Genomic DNA, 18,292 nt, shown 5'->3' on the forward strand with positions numbered 1-18,292 from the left:
AATGGAAGTTGGTGTGCACCCTGAGCAGGGGATGTGCTTGTTTCTGGACCACGGCCACTGTTGTCTCTTCCCCAGAGTCTGACCGACACTGGCTGAGCACTCTGGGTGCTGAGGCAGCTTAGTTCAGCCCCAGTGGCTGAAAAACAGGCGCTGGGGCCACCACAGTGGAATGCCCACTAACCCTTCTTCCTTCCATATCATTTACCAAGTCATCCCACAAACACCCAAGACAGAGCCAGGGCCTAACCTTTCCACACAAACCTTGGATTTTTGGACTCTCTGAGGTGCTTTTTTTTTTCAGTGAGTGTAATACTACCACAGTCACACAGCATCAGAGTCGGGTGGGTCAGTTTCCCTCTTAGGGCCAGGGTGTCCTGTCTGCACAGGGCCACAGTGGTCCCCACCTCAGAGGACTGAGGACTGATGGTCACAGTGAATGGTGTCAACTTAGTAGCCTTACTCTGTGAGGCACCAAAAGGTGGGTAAACTCACTTAAGGTGACATGACATATGAAGGGATAGAGAATTCAGAGCCTAGGGTCTGGCTTTCAAGGGCAATGTGATAGCCCTATTGGAAATGGATATTCAAGGCTTCTGGCATCCTAGACTGATCTCTCTCTCTCTGGCTTCAAGACCCCAATCTCCACCCTAATATTGTGTTAGAGACAGTCTTCGTTTGCCTCTCAGTATCTCAGACCCCTGCTGAGCCTCTCACCTCCCACATGAGCAGGAGAGAGCAGGCAGGGGCTTGGGTACAGGATATGGGAGATTTCCCCACTCAGGTTGAGATCTGTCACAACATTAACGTTAATTAAGCCTTGTTATTCAGCCCTGCGCTTACACAGAGCTCCTGACAGCAGATTACTCATAAGTGAGGCGGTAAGTTTACTACGAGTTTCTCAAACGCTCAGAAGCAAAAGCCACATGGGAAAGGCTTGGAGGGCAAATGATGCTCAGTTCTCCCTTGCCTGTACTCTCCTCCATCCTGGTGTGTGTGTGTGTGTGTGTGTGTGTGTGTGTGTGTGTGTGTGTGTGAGAAAGAGAGAGAGAGAGAGAGAGAGTGTGTGTGAGTGTGTGTGTATGAGGGTGTGTGAGTGTGTGTGTGAGTGTGGTGTGTGTGTGAGTGTGTGTGTGTGTGAAAGAGAGAGAGAGAGAGAGAGAGAGAGTGTGTGAGTGTGTGTGTATGAGGGTGTGTGAGTGTGTGTGTGAGTGTGGTGTGTGTGTGAGTGTGTGTGAGTGTAAGTGTGTGAGTGTGGTGTTTGTGTGTGTGTGTGTATGAGGGTGTGTTGTGTGAGTGTGGTGTGTGTGTGTGAGTGTGTGTGTGTGTGTGTGGTGTGTGTGTGTGTGAGTGTGTGAATGGTGTGTGTGTGTGAGTGTGCGTGTGTGTGTTTAGGGATTGGCTCCCTGGAAGACTTAGGTCAGCTGACTGTTTCCAGCTGACTGCCTCACTGCAGTACAGAAACTCACGCTGGGAGCTTGGCAGCCCCTCTGCCTGTTCCCTCAGCTCTGCCTCAGTCCTGTCTCACAGCAGACTGCCATGCACACAGTCCCTTCGGTGTCCTCCTGTGGAAGTACGCAGGCTCTGTGCACAGTAGGACTCAGCAAAGACAGCTCTGGATCTGTCTGTAAGCCTGCAGTCCACCCCAGTGTTGGCAAACACTTTCCCGTTGCAGTGCAGTCTAAGGGACCCACCTCCAGTTCCCCGCTCCAGCAGAAACAGAGCTCCCTAGGACCAGGTGAAAATCCAGGAAATGCTACAGTGCAATCTTTCCCCAGCTTGAGTGGTAGGGGCAGATGGCCCTTGCCTGCTTCTTAGCAAGGTGAGGGGTGGGGCCTCTGTTAGGTGCAATGTTCCCCCCTCCCCCTAAGTCCTGCTGTCTTCCTTGGCCTATAGCGGGGCCATGCCTGAGACATTTGGAATAAATCCAGGCCTTGGGTGCCTAGGCTTTTTTTTTTTAATTAATTAGAGCATTAAATGGTAGCCCAGTGGGAGAATCCCACCATCTGGCTGTCACAGGAGAGGCAGTCAAATCTCTGCATATTTTTCTGCAGTGTGTGAGCATTATAGGAAGCCACCTGTGCGTGTGTGGGTATGCAACCCGTGTGCTGCAGCATGTACACAGTATGGCTCGGTGTGGGAAGGAGTGGCCAAGTGTATGTGTATCTGTTCATGCGTGCTCATCTGCATGTGTGTGCACTGTGCGCTGCCTGAGGGCCTGTATGTCCATTTCAACATACGTCCTGTGTGTGTGGTCTACGCCCAGGCCTGGCTTGAGAGCAAAGTGAGACAGGCTGGGCTGTGTGCCCAGCGGCCTCTTGAGCCTCCCTGGCAGAGGTGGTGATCGCAGACTGTCTGGGTAGAAGGCAGGATGGAGCTAGGTTTGGCAGGTATACACTGGCACTGGGAAGGAGGCAGGAATCCTTGTGCCGTGTTTGACAGATGGGAAAACCCAGGCCGATCCAAGCACAGAGCCAGGATGGAGGGACAGGACTGGAGCCCAGTCTCTGGACTCCCTGTGGTGTTTTATTTTTTTCCTCTGTTCCACTAGGGCTAGTGCCCGGTCCAGCAATTTGTGCCTTCTGCATCTTCTTTGCCGTCAGAGTTTCATGGTGGCTCGGAGAGGTTCCTGAGTTATCCCTCTTATTTCAAGGACTGACTGGGATCGAGCTCTGAGTTCCGTCTGCAGCTCCTGTGTTCTCATTCCTTAGAGGAGGCACCCTGAGCTGCTGGAGAGCACTGGACCTAGTAGGTCTACTCATTTATTCTGTGACCTAGGCCCATCTTCTCCTTCTCTGAACTAAGTAACGACAGAGCATGCATGAGGCCCTAAGTTTATTTCTCAGCCCCAAATTAAGTGAGGAACTGTATGTGATGGGCTCTGTATACCCTAAGGAGTAATGAGGTAGCCATCACTCCGTGGTCAGGGCCAAGTCTTACATTCCTCATCTAAGAGTAAATAGTATACACCAGGCCAAGCAACCTGCATGAGGTCACATAGCCAGTGAGCGGCAGAGCCAGGATTTACGTCCTGGGACCTGTGTAACCTGTTCCTGGCAGGAGGAGGACCACAGCAGACAGTAAACTAGACTCTCCCAAACATCTCCCCAGAGGAACTGGCAACTTGAAAGGAAGACCAAGGGGAATGAGTTTGTTCTGTAGTGCAGGCAATGCTTGTGTGGTAGGCGGCTTCACCTCCATGCAAGCCTCAGTGGGGCATTTTACTGGGGAACAGGCTGGCTCCAGGCAGTTGGTATCTTTACCGTGCATAAGGAGCACCAAGGAAAGGTAGAGTGCTAAGGTGTGGGTCAGAGGCCTGTGAGCATCAGCCCTCCTCACTGTCTCTGTTGCCCTGGTCACCAACGCTACCTGTGCTGTTTGCTCTCTGGCTGCCTTCAGATGAATGCCTCCTAGGACCAGTCGTCGCTAACTTCAGAGCTCACCAGTACCTGGCAGGTGCCTAGCACACAGTGAGCACCCCTCCCCCACTCCCGATTCTACGGCTTCCAGCAGTAGAGACTGAGACTCTCCTGTTGAGTCGGAATGAAGCTGCTCCTTGTATAAGTTAGGTCTACTTCTTCCTCCCAGCCCCATGCCCTCAGAAATTAGATTCAGACTCAAAATATAAATTGACCATATAGCGGGGCTCTTCTCTGACTAGATCACAACTCGAAATAACCCATTTATTGTAACGTGCATTCTGCCACATGGCTGGTTACCTGTGCTCAGGCACCAAGCCTCTGTCTTGACACATCTTCCCGTATGAATCTCCCAAGCCTGGCACTACCCAGAATTCTTTCTACCTCCTGGATGTCCCACCTTCTATTCTACCCTTTCCTATAGGCCATAGGATTTTTAATTGACAGGTGATGCATCCATGCCTTACACAAGCTACTCTCTCTGCAGGTCCTCCCAGATACTATGCCTAGCACTGAAGGTGCCCTAGAAGGAAGGATAGGGGAGGTCCAGCAGCCTCTGCACCTAGCCCTCCCTGAGTGAACCTGGGGATTTCCTCTATCCTAAGCACTTGCCAAGCAGACCAGTGGCTACACGTGGGCTTGCTGAAAGGAAAAGATGACAGGGCACTAGTGAAAGGAAAAGTCACTGAAAGGAAAAGTCACGGGGCACCAATGTTGTGAAAAGATGACGTCCCGGGTTTCGGCACCAATGTTAGGGGAAGGATGAAGAGAGTGGGAGGGCATATGGCTCATGGAGGTGTGGCGAGGCCTGGGGGCAAGGGAGATGCCTCTGGGAGGCCTATGTTGGGAACCCCTTCCCCCTGAGGGACCAGCCGCACAACGGTATAGTACAGAATAGAGTTTATTCAGGTCGTGGGAGAGTTAAGAGGGTGGTACAGGCAGAAAGAGAGAAAGAGAGAGAGAGAGAGAGAGAGAGAGAGAGAGAGAGGAATAGAGGAGTAGAGGCCGGCCATGAGCACGTGGAGGGAGAGGGGGAAAGGGAAGGGGAAGAGGAGGGATGGGGTGGGAGAGCAAGAGAGCCAGGAGGCAAGAGGGGCCAAGAGAGAGAGGAGGGGGCAAGCAGCCCCTTTTATAATGTCAGGTCACTGGGGCGGAGCATACCTGGTTACTGCCAAGTAATTGAGGGGTGGGGTTTACAGAGTCCCAACACTTGCCTTGCCCCCCCCCCCGCCCCATTTTGGCATAGCTGTCTCCCAGGTAACAGGGAAGTTTTCCTCACTCCCATCATTAGGGTGCCAGGGCAAACAAACAGCCTAATCCAGATGAGCCTTGGGCCACAATCACACTCTTCTGGGGTTTTCTTTTTATTTCTAGCAATTTTTAGGAGCTTGAAGTAATTGGTATTCCACACAGGTTAACAGAGGCACTGCCTTCTCAGTATTATGCCTTAATTTTCTTTATCGCATAGCGAGTTGGAATGAATCGCCTGCTCCTGCCTTTTTTCCCACTGAAACCTATTACCAGCCTGTCTGCTGGTTAAAGTCATTCCATGGCAGCTCTTGGCTCCTTGCCACTTCCCTGAGAATTCTTCTGACCAGAGCCAAAGAACAAGGAGGGTGAAGAATCCATTTGTACAAAGTGGGGGTCTCCCGTTGAGAACTTATTTCCCTCCCTGTGCAGGAGGGACAGCTTTCAGCCTCTTGCCTGCACAGACGGGCCATATGTCAGTGGTGGGAACAGGATTCCTGTGCCTGCGGTGGGGGAGGGGTGGCCATGCCTGCTGCTTCTGGCACCTGTGTTAGATCCCATGACCAGAGTTTCTGGAGTTCTGCAGCTTGCCGGTAGGGTCTCTGATGACCGAGTTGGAAAGCTTCTGTGGCTAGTGTCCTCACATTCTGGCCTAGTGGGCCCGAGTAGTCTAACTTTGTGTTTTGACACTCTAAAATTTTTATCTTGGACTATGGAGAGTTGGATTTGTGGTTCTATGGCTCCTTTGTGATTCTGAGAGAGATAGAGATGGAGAGAAATAGGTAGACAGATGATGGATGGATGGATGGATGGATGGATGGATGGATGATGAATGGATGGATGGATGGATGGGTAGATAGACGATGGATGGATGGATAGGTAGATAGACGATAGATGGATGAATAGTTAAATAGATGATGGATAGATGGATGGATGGATATGGATAGATAGATAGATAGATAGATAGATAGATAGATAGATAGATAGATGCTAGGTGGATGGATAGATGATGGATGGATGGAAGGTTGGATAGATGGATGGGTGGGTAGGTAGATAAATGGATAGACAGACAGACAGATAGATAGATAGATAGACAGACAGACAGACAGATAGATAGACAGACAGACAGATACTGTGCTCTCACAGGGCCTCTCACTGAATGTCACTTAATACAGAGCTCACTATTTGGTTAGACTGGCTGGCCAGTAAGCTCTAGGGTTCTACTTGTCTTCCCTTACCCTTCTAGAGCTATGTGTGTCAGGGGAGCAGAATCAGGTTCTTTGGTTAGCACAGCAGGCACTTCATCAGCTGAGCTGCCTCCCAGCAGTCTTCCCCTGGTCTCTTCAGCTGCATGCAGTTCTTTCGTGTTGGGTCTTGTGAGGGAGAAATTGCTTTGCTAAGTTTACCTTGGAAATGTCACCTCAGGTTGGCCCCAGTTTCCCTGGCATCATAAAGTTGAGGATTGGGTCAGGTAGCCTCCAAGGCCCAAGTTCCAGGTTTTTTCTGCCTGCCTTTTGTGCCCTACATGACCTGGTTCCCCATTCAGCACTTTATGGGACCTGAGCCACACATGTCTCTTGTTCATCTGAGCCCTCAGCCACTCCAGAAGGAAGGTAGCCTAGCTCTCCTTGCAGTCCCAGAAGGAAAGCCTTGGTGAGCTACCCAGCCCACTACATGATGTCAATATCAATACCTCCTACAAGTCACACCACCCCAAATGCTAGCCCAGTGCTCTAGGGAAGGAGACCGAGGGCCTGAGAAAGGAACTTATCACTGTACAGCTTCCTTCCAGGACCTTGTCTGTGTCACCGTGGGCTGCACAGCTGTGACCAGAGTCTCACTAAACACATAAGGTCTGGGTTAGCCAATGTATAGGACCTCGATGAGAGAGAGAAGGAGAGAGACACAGAGACAGAGACACAGAGAGCAAGCTTTGTCCTAATCCAAATCACCCCTTTCTCTCAGGTCCAACTAAAGTCTTCCTCTTCCGGCAGCCTTCCCTCCCCTGGCTCGGTATCCATGTCCTAAAGCTGGTCCAGAGAGGGGAAGTGAGTGATCTCTGCTACCTTTGCTTTTTTGGGGATCTGGGGATGGGACAGAGTTTTACTATGTATCCCTGGCTGGCCTTGAAATCCACCCACCTTTGACTCCTAAGCGCTGTGATTAAAGATGTATACCATCATGCCCAGCCTACCCCCCTTGGCTCTAATCAAGACCCTTGTCTTGTCCCATTCTGGATTATGGCCATTATTTTGGGGTCCTTGTTACCTCAGCTAGGCATAGACTGTGTAGGAACTCTGCCTTGATGTAGTCCTTTGAGCTCAGCTTTCCCCCTCATCTTTGTGTCCCCTAAAACCTCCCCTTTGGTCCCCACCTGCGAACTTAGCTCCCCAGTTGTTCCTGCTTTCAGGGTTCATTGCTCCATCGCTTGGGCATCCTACCTGAACCCTGGGCTCAGCTGACCTTGTCACCCTAACAAACACCTGCCCTTCCTTCTGGAAGTTGGAACTGACGTGCTGGCCCACAGTTGGAGAACGCCCCATCTGTCCCCTTCACTTTCATGTATAGGCACCTTAAATTGGGCTCATGGACAAACTTCGCCTTTTCTCTTCTCTAGGAGGAGGAGGAGACTGGACTGCAGGAGGTAGAGGACTTGTCCAGTGTACCCCCATCCCCAGAAGCCAGGAGCAACCTGGAGTAGGGCCCAGGATTGCTTCAGCCCAGGCCTAGATTTTCCATTGGCCCAGACTGATGAGGGTGTGCATCTCTCTGGTCTCAGCTGGGGAAGGTGGCTGAGCCATGCCTGTATCACCTGTACTGAGCCTCTAGGATGACTTACTCAGCTTGGTCCTGTCCGGTAGAGGCCCCTTAGTCTTTCCAGGATGGAAGCTGTGCCCCGCACAGCTTACCCCTCCCTGTGTGGTGCTGTGTGGTACTGCATGATAGGGCTTCCACCGCTTTCCTTGGAGCTGTCCTGTGCACACTGCTGGGGCTGGGGGTGGGAAAAGCACCTCCTGAGGGGTGGCACTCTAGGCCACCAGCACAATGGTACCCAAGCTCTCCATCCCATATTCCTTTGCACCCACGGGTCCTTGGGTTTGCTTCTATGGCCCGGCTTCCTTAGCATTGGATGTCAAGTTCTGCTCTGGAAACTCTGGCCTTTCCATTGGCAGTTGATGAAGCCTTAAGCCTCAAGTAGCCTGCTCAGGGTCCGTCGGCATATTGGCAGTGGGGCTAGGATGTAATCTAGAACCTTCTAAACTGTAACTAAGCTGCCTCTCGTCCCATTAGGAAGCCTATGGCAGGTTCCTAAATGAAACAGACCTGGCAGGCTTAGAGAGAGAGAGAGGGAGGGAGGGAGGGAGGGGAGGAGGGAGGGAGGAAGAGAGAGAGAGAGAGAGAGAGAGAGAGAGAGAGAGAGAGAACGAGAGAACCACAGACCTCTTAGAATCTTTGGGTGGCTTGTCTGGGCTCAGGTAGGAAGATTTCTGGTCAGAACTCAGTGAGACAACTCAGGTATCCTCTGTCCCAGTGGCAAATGGGACAGCTGGAGCCAGGCAGGACCCTGGGCTAGAAACCCTGCTCTAAAAGGATTTCCCAACCTTGCCTCCTGCTCCCAGGAAGTTTCCACTTTGGGGATGCCCTGAGTTTTCTTCCAGCTGTTTCCCGGGGACCTACAATTCTGGAAGGTGGGCAGCCCACATTTCAGGACAGGCCAATCTGATCCCAGAAGATGGTGCTCATGGGGTGTGCACCTGTGCCTCCAAGCAACATTGGGTTTGGCAGGCACCAGCCCAAGACCCTTTCGGATCCCCTCCTAACCATGGCTCCCTGTGTACCCTCCCCCACTCCCAGCTGTCACTGGCTCAATACTGCCTGCTTCTACAAATCACTGTGACAGGAAGATGCCTTTGTTGTCTCCCTCAGAGCTACTCATCTTTCCTGTGGCGACTGGGAGTCCCACATACCCCAGGGAGAGCCTGGACTTCCCTTGGTGACAGTCAGACCAGGGTCAGAGAGTGTCTAACACCAACTGGGATGTGCTGGATCTGGGAGCAGGGGCTTGTTGTGGGAAGCCCCAAGTGACCCTTTTGGAGGGCCTTAGAGCACACCAAAGATCACAGCCTATGTGTGTCTTAGAGCCACTGGTCTAGAACATCAGCTTGAGGGAGTCCTTAGAGTCTGGTTCCGATGAGGAAAGTCAGACCCAGAGTGGAAGAGGGCACTTTACTAGTTAGGGATGTGGGGCTAGAGATATCCTCTGAAGGAGATCCTAGGATGAGGACACCGGGGGAGAACCTGGGTCAGGGAGAGAGATATGAGTTTGTGACTTAGCTTAGACACCGCTGGCTGTGATATTTTACTCACATCTCTCTGGGACTCTCTCCTGTCATCTGGTACCTCCCTCTAAGGTCCTTAGCTGAGGATGGCAGGAAAACCCATCTCTTCACTGGGAGTAGTGGATGTCACGGAGTCACGCTGATGACATCTGCATAGCCATTGTTACCTGATCCTGAAGCCCAGCTCCACCACCCCCATAAGTGTTCCTGCAGGTGTCTCCCACCAGGCGTCCCCATGGACTCTTGGCCTCTCCCTATCGGTGTTTGGGGACATTTTGTTTGACTCCTGATGTGCCTTCGATAAAATATGTAACCTGTAGCAAGCAGGGCAGGAAACAACCAGAAAAACTCAAGGGAAACTTTTAAGAGCAATGATGGCTTTGCTTAGGTGATCTGACCCTGAGAGGCCTCCTTAGCTGTGGAGTCTTCATTCTCTGCAGGAGAGGAGAAAGGACTCGGTTGTCTGTGACCGTCACCTGCTGATGGACAGTGGTGGCCTAAGTCCTAGAGCAGGTGGGCGCACTGAGCCAAAATCCCAAGCCTCATGTGCTATTCTTGATGTGTGTCAGGACTCTGCTGCCCAATACTACCAAGAGCCTGGAGTTGTGGATTGTTAGAGTGTGGTCACCTGGACCTACAGAAACAACTGCCTTGTGGGGATGCAGCTGTGCCGTCCACTTCTGATATCTCTGACTGGCAGTGTCTGTCAGAGACCTAGACAGAATAGGGGCTCAGGGTGTGAGGCACTACAACTAGAAATCCTTAGAGACGTAGTGCGTGAGACAGGGAAGCCGTTTTAAATGTCAGACCCAAAGGATCTTTAAACTCAGGGCTTATGGGAACATGCCTGAAGATGGGTAAGGGTTTGAACCCAGAGCTGCTGAACCACGAAGTAGCTCCTGGCGGGGGTTGGGAGGGGGTCCAGTTCCCAGAGTTTCATGAGGTTCCTGCAGGGAAAGGTTCCTTTCGAAGGAAACGGCTGACGGGATTCCCCACTTCTCGCCCTGTTTCCACAGCACAGATGTATTTTTATCTGTTTTCTGTGTTGTGGAGTTTCACTTGGGAAAAGGTTCCTCTTCTTAAGTGTGAAAAATAACCTTTGTCAGGCCTTGCACCAAGCTGCAGCTCCTTGCCAGGACCCGCCACAGCCTGGGGGATGGGGGTGTCTCTGGCAGTGGGTGGACAAGCGGCAGGCCAGGGCCTCCTGGAAGGGGGTGCAGGGCTGCTCCAGGCCACTGTCTCCTCCCCCTCTCACTCCTGCTGTGTTGTTGCTGCAGTCAGAGAACACTCTTAGTCTGTCGTCCTGTTGACTGGGGTGACAGTTTAATAGTAGCTTCCTGGGCTGTCATTTAAATCTGCCTGCCAGGTTAGTAGGCCAGGGGCGGTCTGGCACGCCCCCTGCCCCCACCCCGGATCTTCATTCTGCTGGCAGCAGTTGTCTTGGCAACCTAGGGGCCTGGCGAGCTCTGAGGGTAACTGTGTGGGGAGCAGCCCTTTCATCTCCCCGAACAGGGTACAAGTGCCCAGCTGCCTTAGGGCTGGCTGCCGGCAGAGCCAGGCCTCCCTGTGCTGGCCTAGGCCTGAGAGAGAGGAAGTGGGAAGCCCCTGAGTGGGTAACCTCTGGTTAGGTTCTGGGGTGGAAACTTTATGCCTTTGGTTCCCCTTCCCTCTGTGGGCACCTTGGGTCACTCAGTTGCAGTGTTGAGCTGGGCTCCACCTTTCTTATTTGTCTCTTGCTCAGCTTCTCTCTGGAACCCAGGAGACTAGAGGGCAGACAGTTTGCAACCCTGATATCTCCTGCCCTCTCCCTGTCCTGAACCCTCCCTCAAATCAGTCCCTGATGTGAGGACTTGCATTTCCTCATTGCTGAGTGCTCTTGGAACACCTGTTATTCGTGGTCTAGTAGGAGAGGCTCACAGTGAGATGGCTGGGTACCATTCTCTGCTAGGTCCTTCCAAGGGCCTCATCTTGCCATAGAATCAAGAGCTTGCATCATGTAGTGCTTCCCAGAAATGGATCAGTGGGCTTCCTTATCTTGGAAGATTAATAGACATGGCATCCAAAAGTGGAAATCTTCATTAAACAAGACTGGATGTGCTGGAGGAAACAGCCAGTCAGGTATCTGCTGCAGGATTTTTATGGGGGTGGGGTAGAGCTTTTATTAAGCTGGTGGCATCATGATTATTTACGGTATATCCCCAAGATCTGAGCAGATGGCCATCCAGGCTTTCTTGCCTGTATTCTGTCTTCCTCTGCTAGGAGCTGTTGGTCCATGGTGGGTAGCCTTACCAAATCCCAAAACAGAGCTGTGGGTCTCACTGGCTGCTGAATAAGCCGTCCTGCGGTCAGCCACACATTCAGTGGGTCCCTGGGTGAGCTCAAGGACAGCAAGGTCAAACTGGCCCTCCAAGAGGCAGTTTGATGCTAGGCAGAGCGAGTTGGCGGCTAGCCTGGTAGAGCTCTCAGGCTCCATGATACTTGCTGCCTGAGTCCCTTACAGACAATGCTGGTTCCTCCAGTCCAGGCCTGTTAACCCTTCCCAGAACACCCTTCATCCCAACCCCGCATCCTTGCCTAGGCACCTTCATTGGGCGCAATCTTCCTCCAGTGGCCTTTATCGGGTTTCCTGGTCACACAGTGGGACCCAGGCACTTGAGTGTAGCCTCCCACAGGCACACACTGTGGCCTTGAGCTGTCACTCATCTGGGCCCCGAAGAGCAGCTGGCAGCTGGCTTATTTGAAGCCACATCTCTTCACCGGAGTGTGGGTGGCATCCTCGGCTTGAGGATGTGTTTTGTTTTGGGAAGGACGCCTCTGGGGGTGGGAGGTGGGAGTGATGAGTGAGTATGGTAATTTGCAGGAACAAACAGGGGCTGGGAACTGCCGAAGGACCAGCACCACACCTCCATCGCCTGAAGAAGAGTGCCAGCCAGATGTGAGAACAGACAACTGTACACCACACACAGCCCTTCAGCTGGGACCAGGGCTGTGACTTGATACTCCGCTATGTCCCCCTTTGTTTCTCAGTTCATGAATCTCTAGCACCATCCTTAGCCCATAGCAGCTCCATCCTTGTTCCTCATGGCAGCCCTGTGTGTTTTGTGAGGCTCAGAGAAGTAGTGCATCTTGAATAAGGTCACACAGCCACAGGTGGCAGAAGAGTCCCTTTGACCACGAACTGTCTGACGCTTTCCTTGGCTTGAGTTCTTATTATACATAGCAGGAGCTCCCATCCCCTTTGTCCTGAATTTCCCACTGTCCTCTGCTCTTCCCTGGGGTAGGCCCCTCCTCACCACCCTGTGGAATCCCAGAGCCTTTGTGGCAGTCCATCTGTTGCCATGGCACCAGATTATGATGTCGCAGACCCTGGATGACTATGCATCACTCCTGCAGCGTGGAGCACAGGGACTCACAGAGGTGGGCATTGTCCAAGGGGCAGACTGGCACAGAGGGACATAAATCCCTGGAAACAGGGAACCACAGCCTGGAGCCCAGCTGGGGAATTGCCCTGGGAACCAAAGCCAAGCCCATGAAAGTAGGGTCTGGCCTGGCCTGCAATGACAGCTTGACCCACCGCATGGCCTCTTCCAGCGGCAGGGCTGAGCTAGCCTGGTTACACTGAGGGACCTGACGACGCTGAGCTTATTCACTGAGCTCTCTTGCCTTTTGTCCTGTGGCAGTGCTACACAGGAAAGCCGCATCCCTACTGGTTCAGAGACAGAAAGGACTTGCCCCCAGTCACCTAGTGAAGAGGTAGCCATGCCAGAATTCATCTTAAGCTCCCGTGCCAGATCCTTCCATGTGATTACAGAGGTCCCACAGAGGGAATTCAAGGGTGGCTAAGTGTAGTGTAGTCTCTAGCCCGAAGGCGACCATACCGCCTCCATTTCTTCAGAGTGGTACGTTTCCCAAGCACGGATCGTCACAAGCTAGGTTTCTGCTACACACTTCTGGGCACAAGGCAAGGGTATACCTCTGTGCAGGAGCCTCTGTGCTTAGTGGTTTGCTTGTAGTAAGGTCCCTGAGATTTGAGGGGCCTCTGTCTCAGGAGTCTTCGCTCTTCCCCTGCCGATCACCACTCATGGCTACAGGTGTGAGGAAAGGGATTTACTTACTTTTTGCAGCTGTCACACAGACCCCTGAAGTCTTCCTGTCACCTACGCACTTACTTACCTTTTTACCCTCAGTTTCTTCTGTAGAACAGATCGGCAGCAGCTACCACTGTAGCCGTGAGGGTATTGTAGGATTTGGGGTGAGAGGCCCAAGCGTAGATCTGGGTGAATATGACCAGGCCGGCTCAGATCCTGAAACAGTCTGTCCCGCAGTCTGCGGTGGGTCAGCTGAGCCTGAGCTGCCATTTCTAGCATTTGGCTGCTATGGCTTCATTGCCCAGTGTCTGTCATGGCTTCTTGGCATACGGGGAGAGAGCAAGTTCTCATCCTGCACCCCCAGAATGCCCAGGAGCTAAGAATGCTAGGATGGCATCTGGCTGTCTTGTGCCCAGTGACAGCGTTCCTGCATTATCTTAAGCAACTTGTTTTGCTCCTTGGCAGGCTTGTCCCCTTGTTGGGGCTCCTTGGATCAGCCTTCCTAGCCTCTGCATTCCCAGGGGCACAGGCCTATTGGATACTGGGGCTCTCACAGGCTCCTCCAGGTACTTGAGGGGCTTTTCTGTCAGATGTGCCAGTCACTGAGGACTGTGCTGGAGGAAACCTGTTGTTGACTTGCCAGACTTAGATCTGCTCCCACTTCCATGTGACCTTAGAAATGACTTTAGAGCTGGGAGTCTATCTATGTCAAATGATGAAATATCAGGCTATTTGTCCTGGGATTTCCTGAGTAAAACACCCAGCAGCATCAAGAGAGCTAGAAAAAGAAGAAATGGAGGCGTCTGTCTCAGGAAGACATGAAGAAAACCCAGAGTAAAGATGCCCAAAGGATACCATGGAAAAGCAAAGCAGACGTGGACCAGAGTCAAAGAAGACAGTCAGGGTTCCCGAAACCCCACTAGGTAGCTGGAGACCGCAAGACGGAAAAGTACAGACAAATCCCAACAAACCCTCAGGCCATGGACTGTGTTTACCAAGGGGAGGAGCCCTACCCTGGATATGTCAGCAGAGATGCCAGTCAGGGATTGGTGTCCTCCTGTGGTCTGCCCTGAGCTGGGTCCCGGGGTGGGTGGGGGGGAATCTTTCCATAGTTTCTTGTGGAAAGACAGGAGAAAAGCAAGCCACACCAGACCACAGGACCAGTGGTGATGTAAAGCAAAGGGCATCAGATTTAAGGGCACAGGCCAAAGCTAGCCTATTGCTGGTCTTTGGAAACAAGCTTCTACTGACACACAGCCTTGCACACCCACCTACTTTCTGTCAGGGCTCTGTCCACAATAGCAAAATTGAGGAGCAGGGCAGAGCCTATGCAACCAAAAGCCCCGAATATCTTCCAACTGTACCGAATTTGACAAGCTGTAGAGGACCATTTAGAGATTCTGGCAACTCGGGGGGCCCCCCGACAGAGACGAGGGGGGGGTGTGGTGACGAAAGTACATCCAAGCTCATATGGAAAAGCAGCGTAAGGATTTTCAGACGACAGCCTTGGCAGAGAGGAACAAAGTAAGCAGGGACCAACAGTAGTCAGTTGGGCCATTTGGGAAGTTGGAAAGGGAAAGGAAAGGAGGAAGACTTTCTAGCTGCTAGAGAGGTTCAGTATCCGGGTGGCAGTACCCATTATCACATCGAGTTCCACTGTCCTTCAGGGTCTCTTGAGTATCTCTGCGAGTTCTGAGGCCTCTTGGCCTGTGACTATCTACTATGCCCAAAGGCTTGTGTCTTACCAAATCTCTTCCCTTTCCCCATGAAGACCAAAGGCCTGGAAGGGAAAGTGTCTTACATGAGAGTACACGGGCAAAGAAGATCAGCCAAAATGTAAATGCGGGCCTGCTAGCTCCCAGTGCAGAGCCCCTCCCTTCCTACTACCACTCCTGGACCCTCGGTCCTAGGTGAGGCTCATGGGAGCTGAATGCAGGTGATGTTGAGAAGTCCCCAACTCTTGGAGGTCCTGAAGTACATGAAGGGCGCAAGGAGCCAAAGGACAAGTCCTCCAACCTCTACTCCACACTTCCCACGTTCACCCGCAGGTTCCCTGCTGGGGCAGCTGCCTTGTCGTGCCCTCACCTGAAGAGATGTATGATCAGTGCCAGGCACCAGGACAATACAGAGAAATAATAAGGGGGCAAATCTGGGACCTTCTCCACCCTGACCTTTAAATCCGGTTTCCTTCAGATCTAGGCCCACGGGGCAGCAAATGGTTTGGGGCTGGGCGTGGTATCCACATTCTTGCCCCTGCTTTGCTATGAGTCATGAGAGCTCAGCTTGTACGGACACACAGCGATAGTTGTATTGACACAGACAGGGCCCAATGGCACATCCTCACACGTTAGCTTCCTGCCGTCGGTCAGCCTTTCTGCACTCCCAGCTCATAGTCAACACGAGGGAGCTCAGAGGTTAGTAATGTCCTCGAATTCACACAGATGGCAGGAACCCATGCTCCATCATGGCCACAACTTCAAGGACAAAATTCCTCATTCTTCTCGCCACAGAATCATCATCTCCCTTTAGGGTTCTCGGTGCTTTTCCCAGGGGGCCTGGTTGTGCGGTATAAGCAGGAAAAGAGGCTGAGACCTCCTTGCAGGAGGAGTGATGGAGAGAGGGGTTATGGTGTGGTACCACGGTGCCAGCCTAGCTGTGCCTGAGCTCCTTGCAGACCCTCGGGGAGCTTGGGTGGTACCCTTGTTAGGCTAAACACACACCAGTTACCCTCTTGCCTCCTGCCTCTGTCTTAGAAAAGCATTCCGTGCTCACCCTTTCTTATCTTCGCCCCACAGCCAAGAGGACCTGCGCAGACAGTGACTTTACGTGTGATAATGGCCACTGCATCCCGGAGCGCTGGAAGTGTGACGGCGAGGAGGAGTGTCCCGATGGATCTGACGAATCAAAGGCTACCTGTTGTGAGTCTTGCCCCGGCCTCAGTTTCCCCCTCAGGTTGTTAGGCTCACAGGATGCTCTGTGCCAGACCCTCTGGGAAGTGGGAGGTTCCTGGGAAGCAGGCAAGTGTCTGTCTGTCTGTCTACCTAGCTGCTTGTTTCCCGGATGTCTTCTCGGCTCCCTCGGAGCTGGACTCTTCCGGTAGCACCAGGAGTTAGAACAGTGTTCAGAAGTAGCCTGCCTCATCTCTTAAGGCTCCCTGCTCTCATTCTTGAGGATCTGAATCGTAATTCCAGCAGCTGGTGCGTGTTAATCATTTACCTCGGGCCACACCTCGCCGAGCTCTTTGTATCCCTTTATCTATGTAGCAGCCTCTAGAGGCAGGTACTGCCACGTTCTGAATTTTCAAAGGGGCATACAGAAACTCAGAGAGTTAGGCTGATTTGTCCTCGGCCACCCAGCCAAGACTTCAAGCCTCTTTTCTCGGGCTTGGGTGTGCTGAGCACAGGAAGCCTGTTCTTTGCCGCTAGCTACATGATGACTTAAGGAACCGGGGTGAGGTGGCGTAGCTGGTGCTCCGGGACTCTGCCTTCCACACTTGGGGCTTTGTCTCTCCACGATTTCTTTCCTAGGCTTTAATCCTCAAAGCAAACTTAGACCTGGCGGGTCATTCCGTGACATTTGATAAATTAAAAAGGAGATGAGAAGGCGGAGGGGGGGAGGGCCCAGTGGTCCAGGGGCGGTGCTGTAGCAGAACAAGCCTGAGACAAAAGGCTGCGGGGAACACGTGGAGGATGGTGGGACTGAAGGGGCTAACATTTGCCCTAGAAGGTAGATAGGGACAATGGAGGCCGGAGTTCCATTTAAGGCTGCCTCTGATGATAACTGGGTTTCCTTGTCTCCTAGCAACAGAGCTACCAGTTTCCAAGAGAGAAAGAGAAAGGGAGAACAAGAGAGACCCCGCCCCAGACAAAGGCCCCCTCATTTTCTAGGCAGCTGCCAAGCCCTCCCCAGTTTTACCGCAGGCCCATCCTTTCCTTACCACACCGAATGCCACTCCATGCTGTCCTAGGAGACCTGGAGGCGGAAGGAAGCCCCGCTCTCTTTCCTGCCCTTCCAAAGGAAGGGAGCCCTGCCACACGTACCAGTGACCCCCACCTTCATGCCAGCCTGGAGCACGTAAGGGTGCTGCGTCTCCCCCAGAGAAAGAAACAGGCTGGACCAGGTTTGGCCTCTTGGCCATGACTGCTCAGCCCAGAAGGGGTAGAGCCTGTGCCTCCTGGAGAGTTTCTGGGTTTGGGTTGGGGTTTCCTACCCTAATAGTCAGACAAGTTCTGCCTTGTGATCCTGGACGTAGGTAGAGGCTTTGCAGAGATCATGGTGGGAAGGGCAGTCTTGCTGCCTGAGAGCTATGTACTCCCTTCTCTCATATTGCTTCCCCCCAGCCCTGTTGGGCCCTCTCACCTGTCCTCATTCTCCTGGGCTCTCTCCCTTCTGACTCGCGCTTCCTGCCGCCACCTTACCACACCCCTCTCTCCTCTCCTGCCTGTTTTCTCGTCTTTCTTCCTCAGAACGCGCACTGTCTTCCGGCCTGGGATAGACCCACATACCCCACTCCTGACTCCCAGGTCCCCGAGTTAACGACTGAGCAGCTAGAGGCCTTAAGAACTTGATAGACTTGCTTCACAGACACAGCCTGTTTGTGGCAAGTGTCTCCCCTGTGACAAAAGACGGGCTTCTCAAGCTTTCTGAGAGTCATGGGAGCAGCAACCAAGGCAGTACCTATGAGTGAAAAGGCCCAGCTCCCCGTGGATTATCCCAGGCAGTTCTTATGAGGTCCTATATCCACCCCCCCCCACTACCATACAAGGGTCCCAATCTAGAATCCTAAAGATTTACCCATTTTAAGATTCCTAAATTCTTAGTAGTCCAAGACCCTCTTTTTGCCCTTGTCCAGTGGGGTGCAAAGTCTGGGATCCCTACTTTATGACCATGGCAATGGTCATGGTGTCTTTGATTATGGAGGGTTGCCTGGAAGACTCATCTAGAGAGGACCCTGAAGGCCAGGGAGAATGCGGGGCAGCTGGACTTGTAGCAAGCTTGCTCACAGCTTCCCAACTGAATGAAAACCCAGCAGCCAACCCGCTGTCCATTTAATTGGTGTTGCCATAGCAACTTCCATAGCCTACCAGGTTTCTGGGACTGTGCCAGCTCCCAGGATAGAGCCTTACTCCTCACCCCTCACAGGAAGATTATAGATGGAGGAGAGCAGTCGGCTTGGGGTCTGGTTCAGCTGGATCGTGTC

The 18,292-nt window shown here is 52.6% G+C and overlaps 1 protein-coding gene across 11 annotated transcripts in view; it reads left to right on the forward strand.

The window, feature by feature from the left end:
* LRP8 (LDL receptor related protein 8) overlaps positions 1-18,292 on the forward strand; it is a gene marked incomplete at both ends in the record, with an annotated part of 67,684 nt that overhangs the window by 15,235 nt on the left and 34,157 nt on the right. For all 11 annotated transcript variants that reach the window (XM_080921307.1, XM_080921309.1, XM_080921304.1 and 8 more), the window contains one exon: positions 15,888-16,010. In XM_080921307.1, coding sequence (XP_080777433.1) covers positions 15,888-16,010 — 123 coding nt within the window. The remainder of the gene's footprint in view (positions 1-15,887; positions 16,011-18,292) is intronic.

This window comes from Micromys minutus, assembly GCF_963924665.1.
Source record: "Micromys minutus genome assembly, chromosome: 9".
NCBI lineage: Eukaryota > Metazoa > Chordata > Mammalia > Rodentia > Muridae > Micromys > Micromys minutus.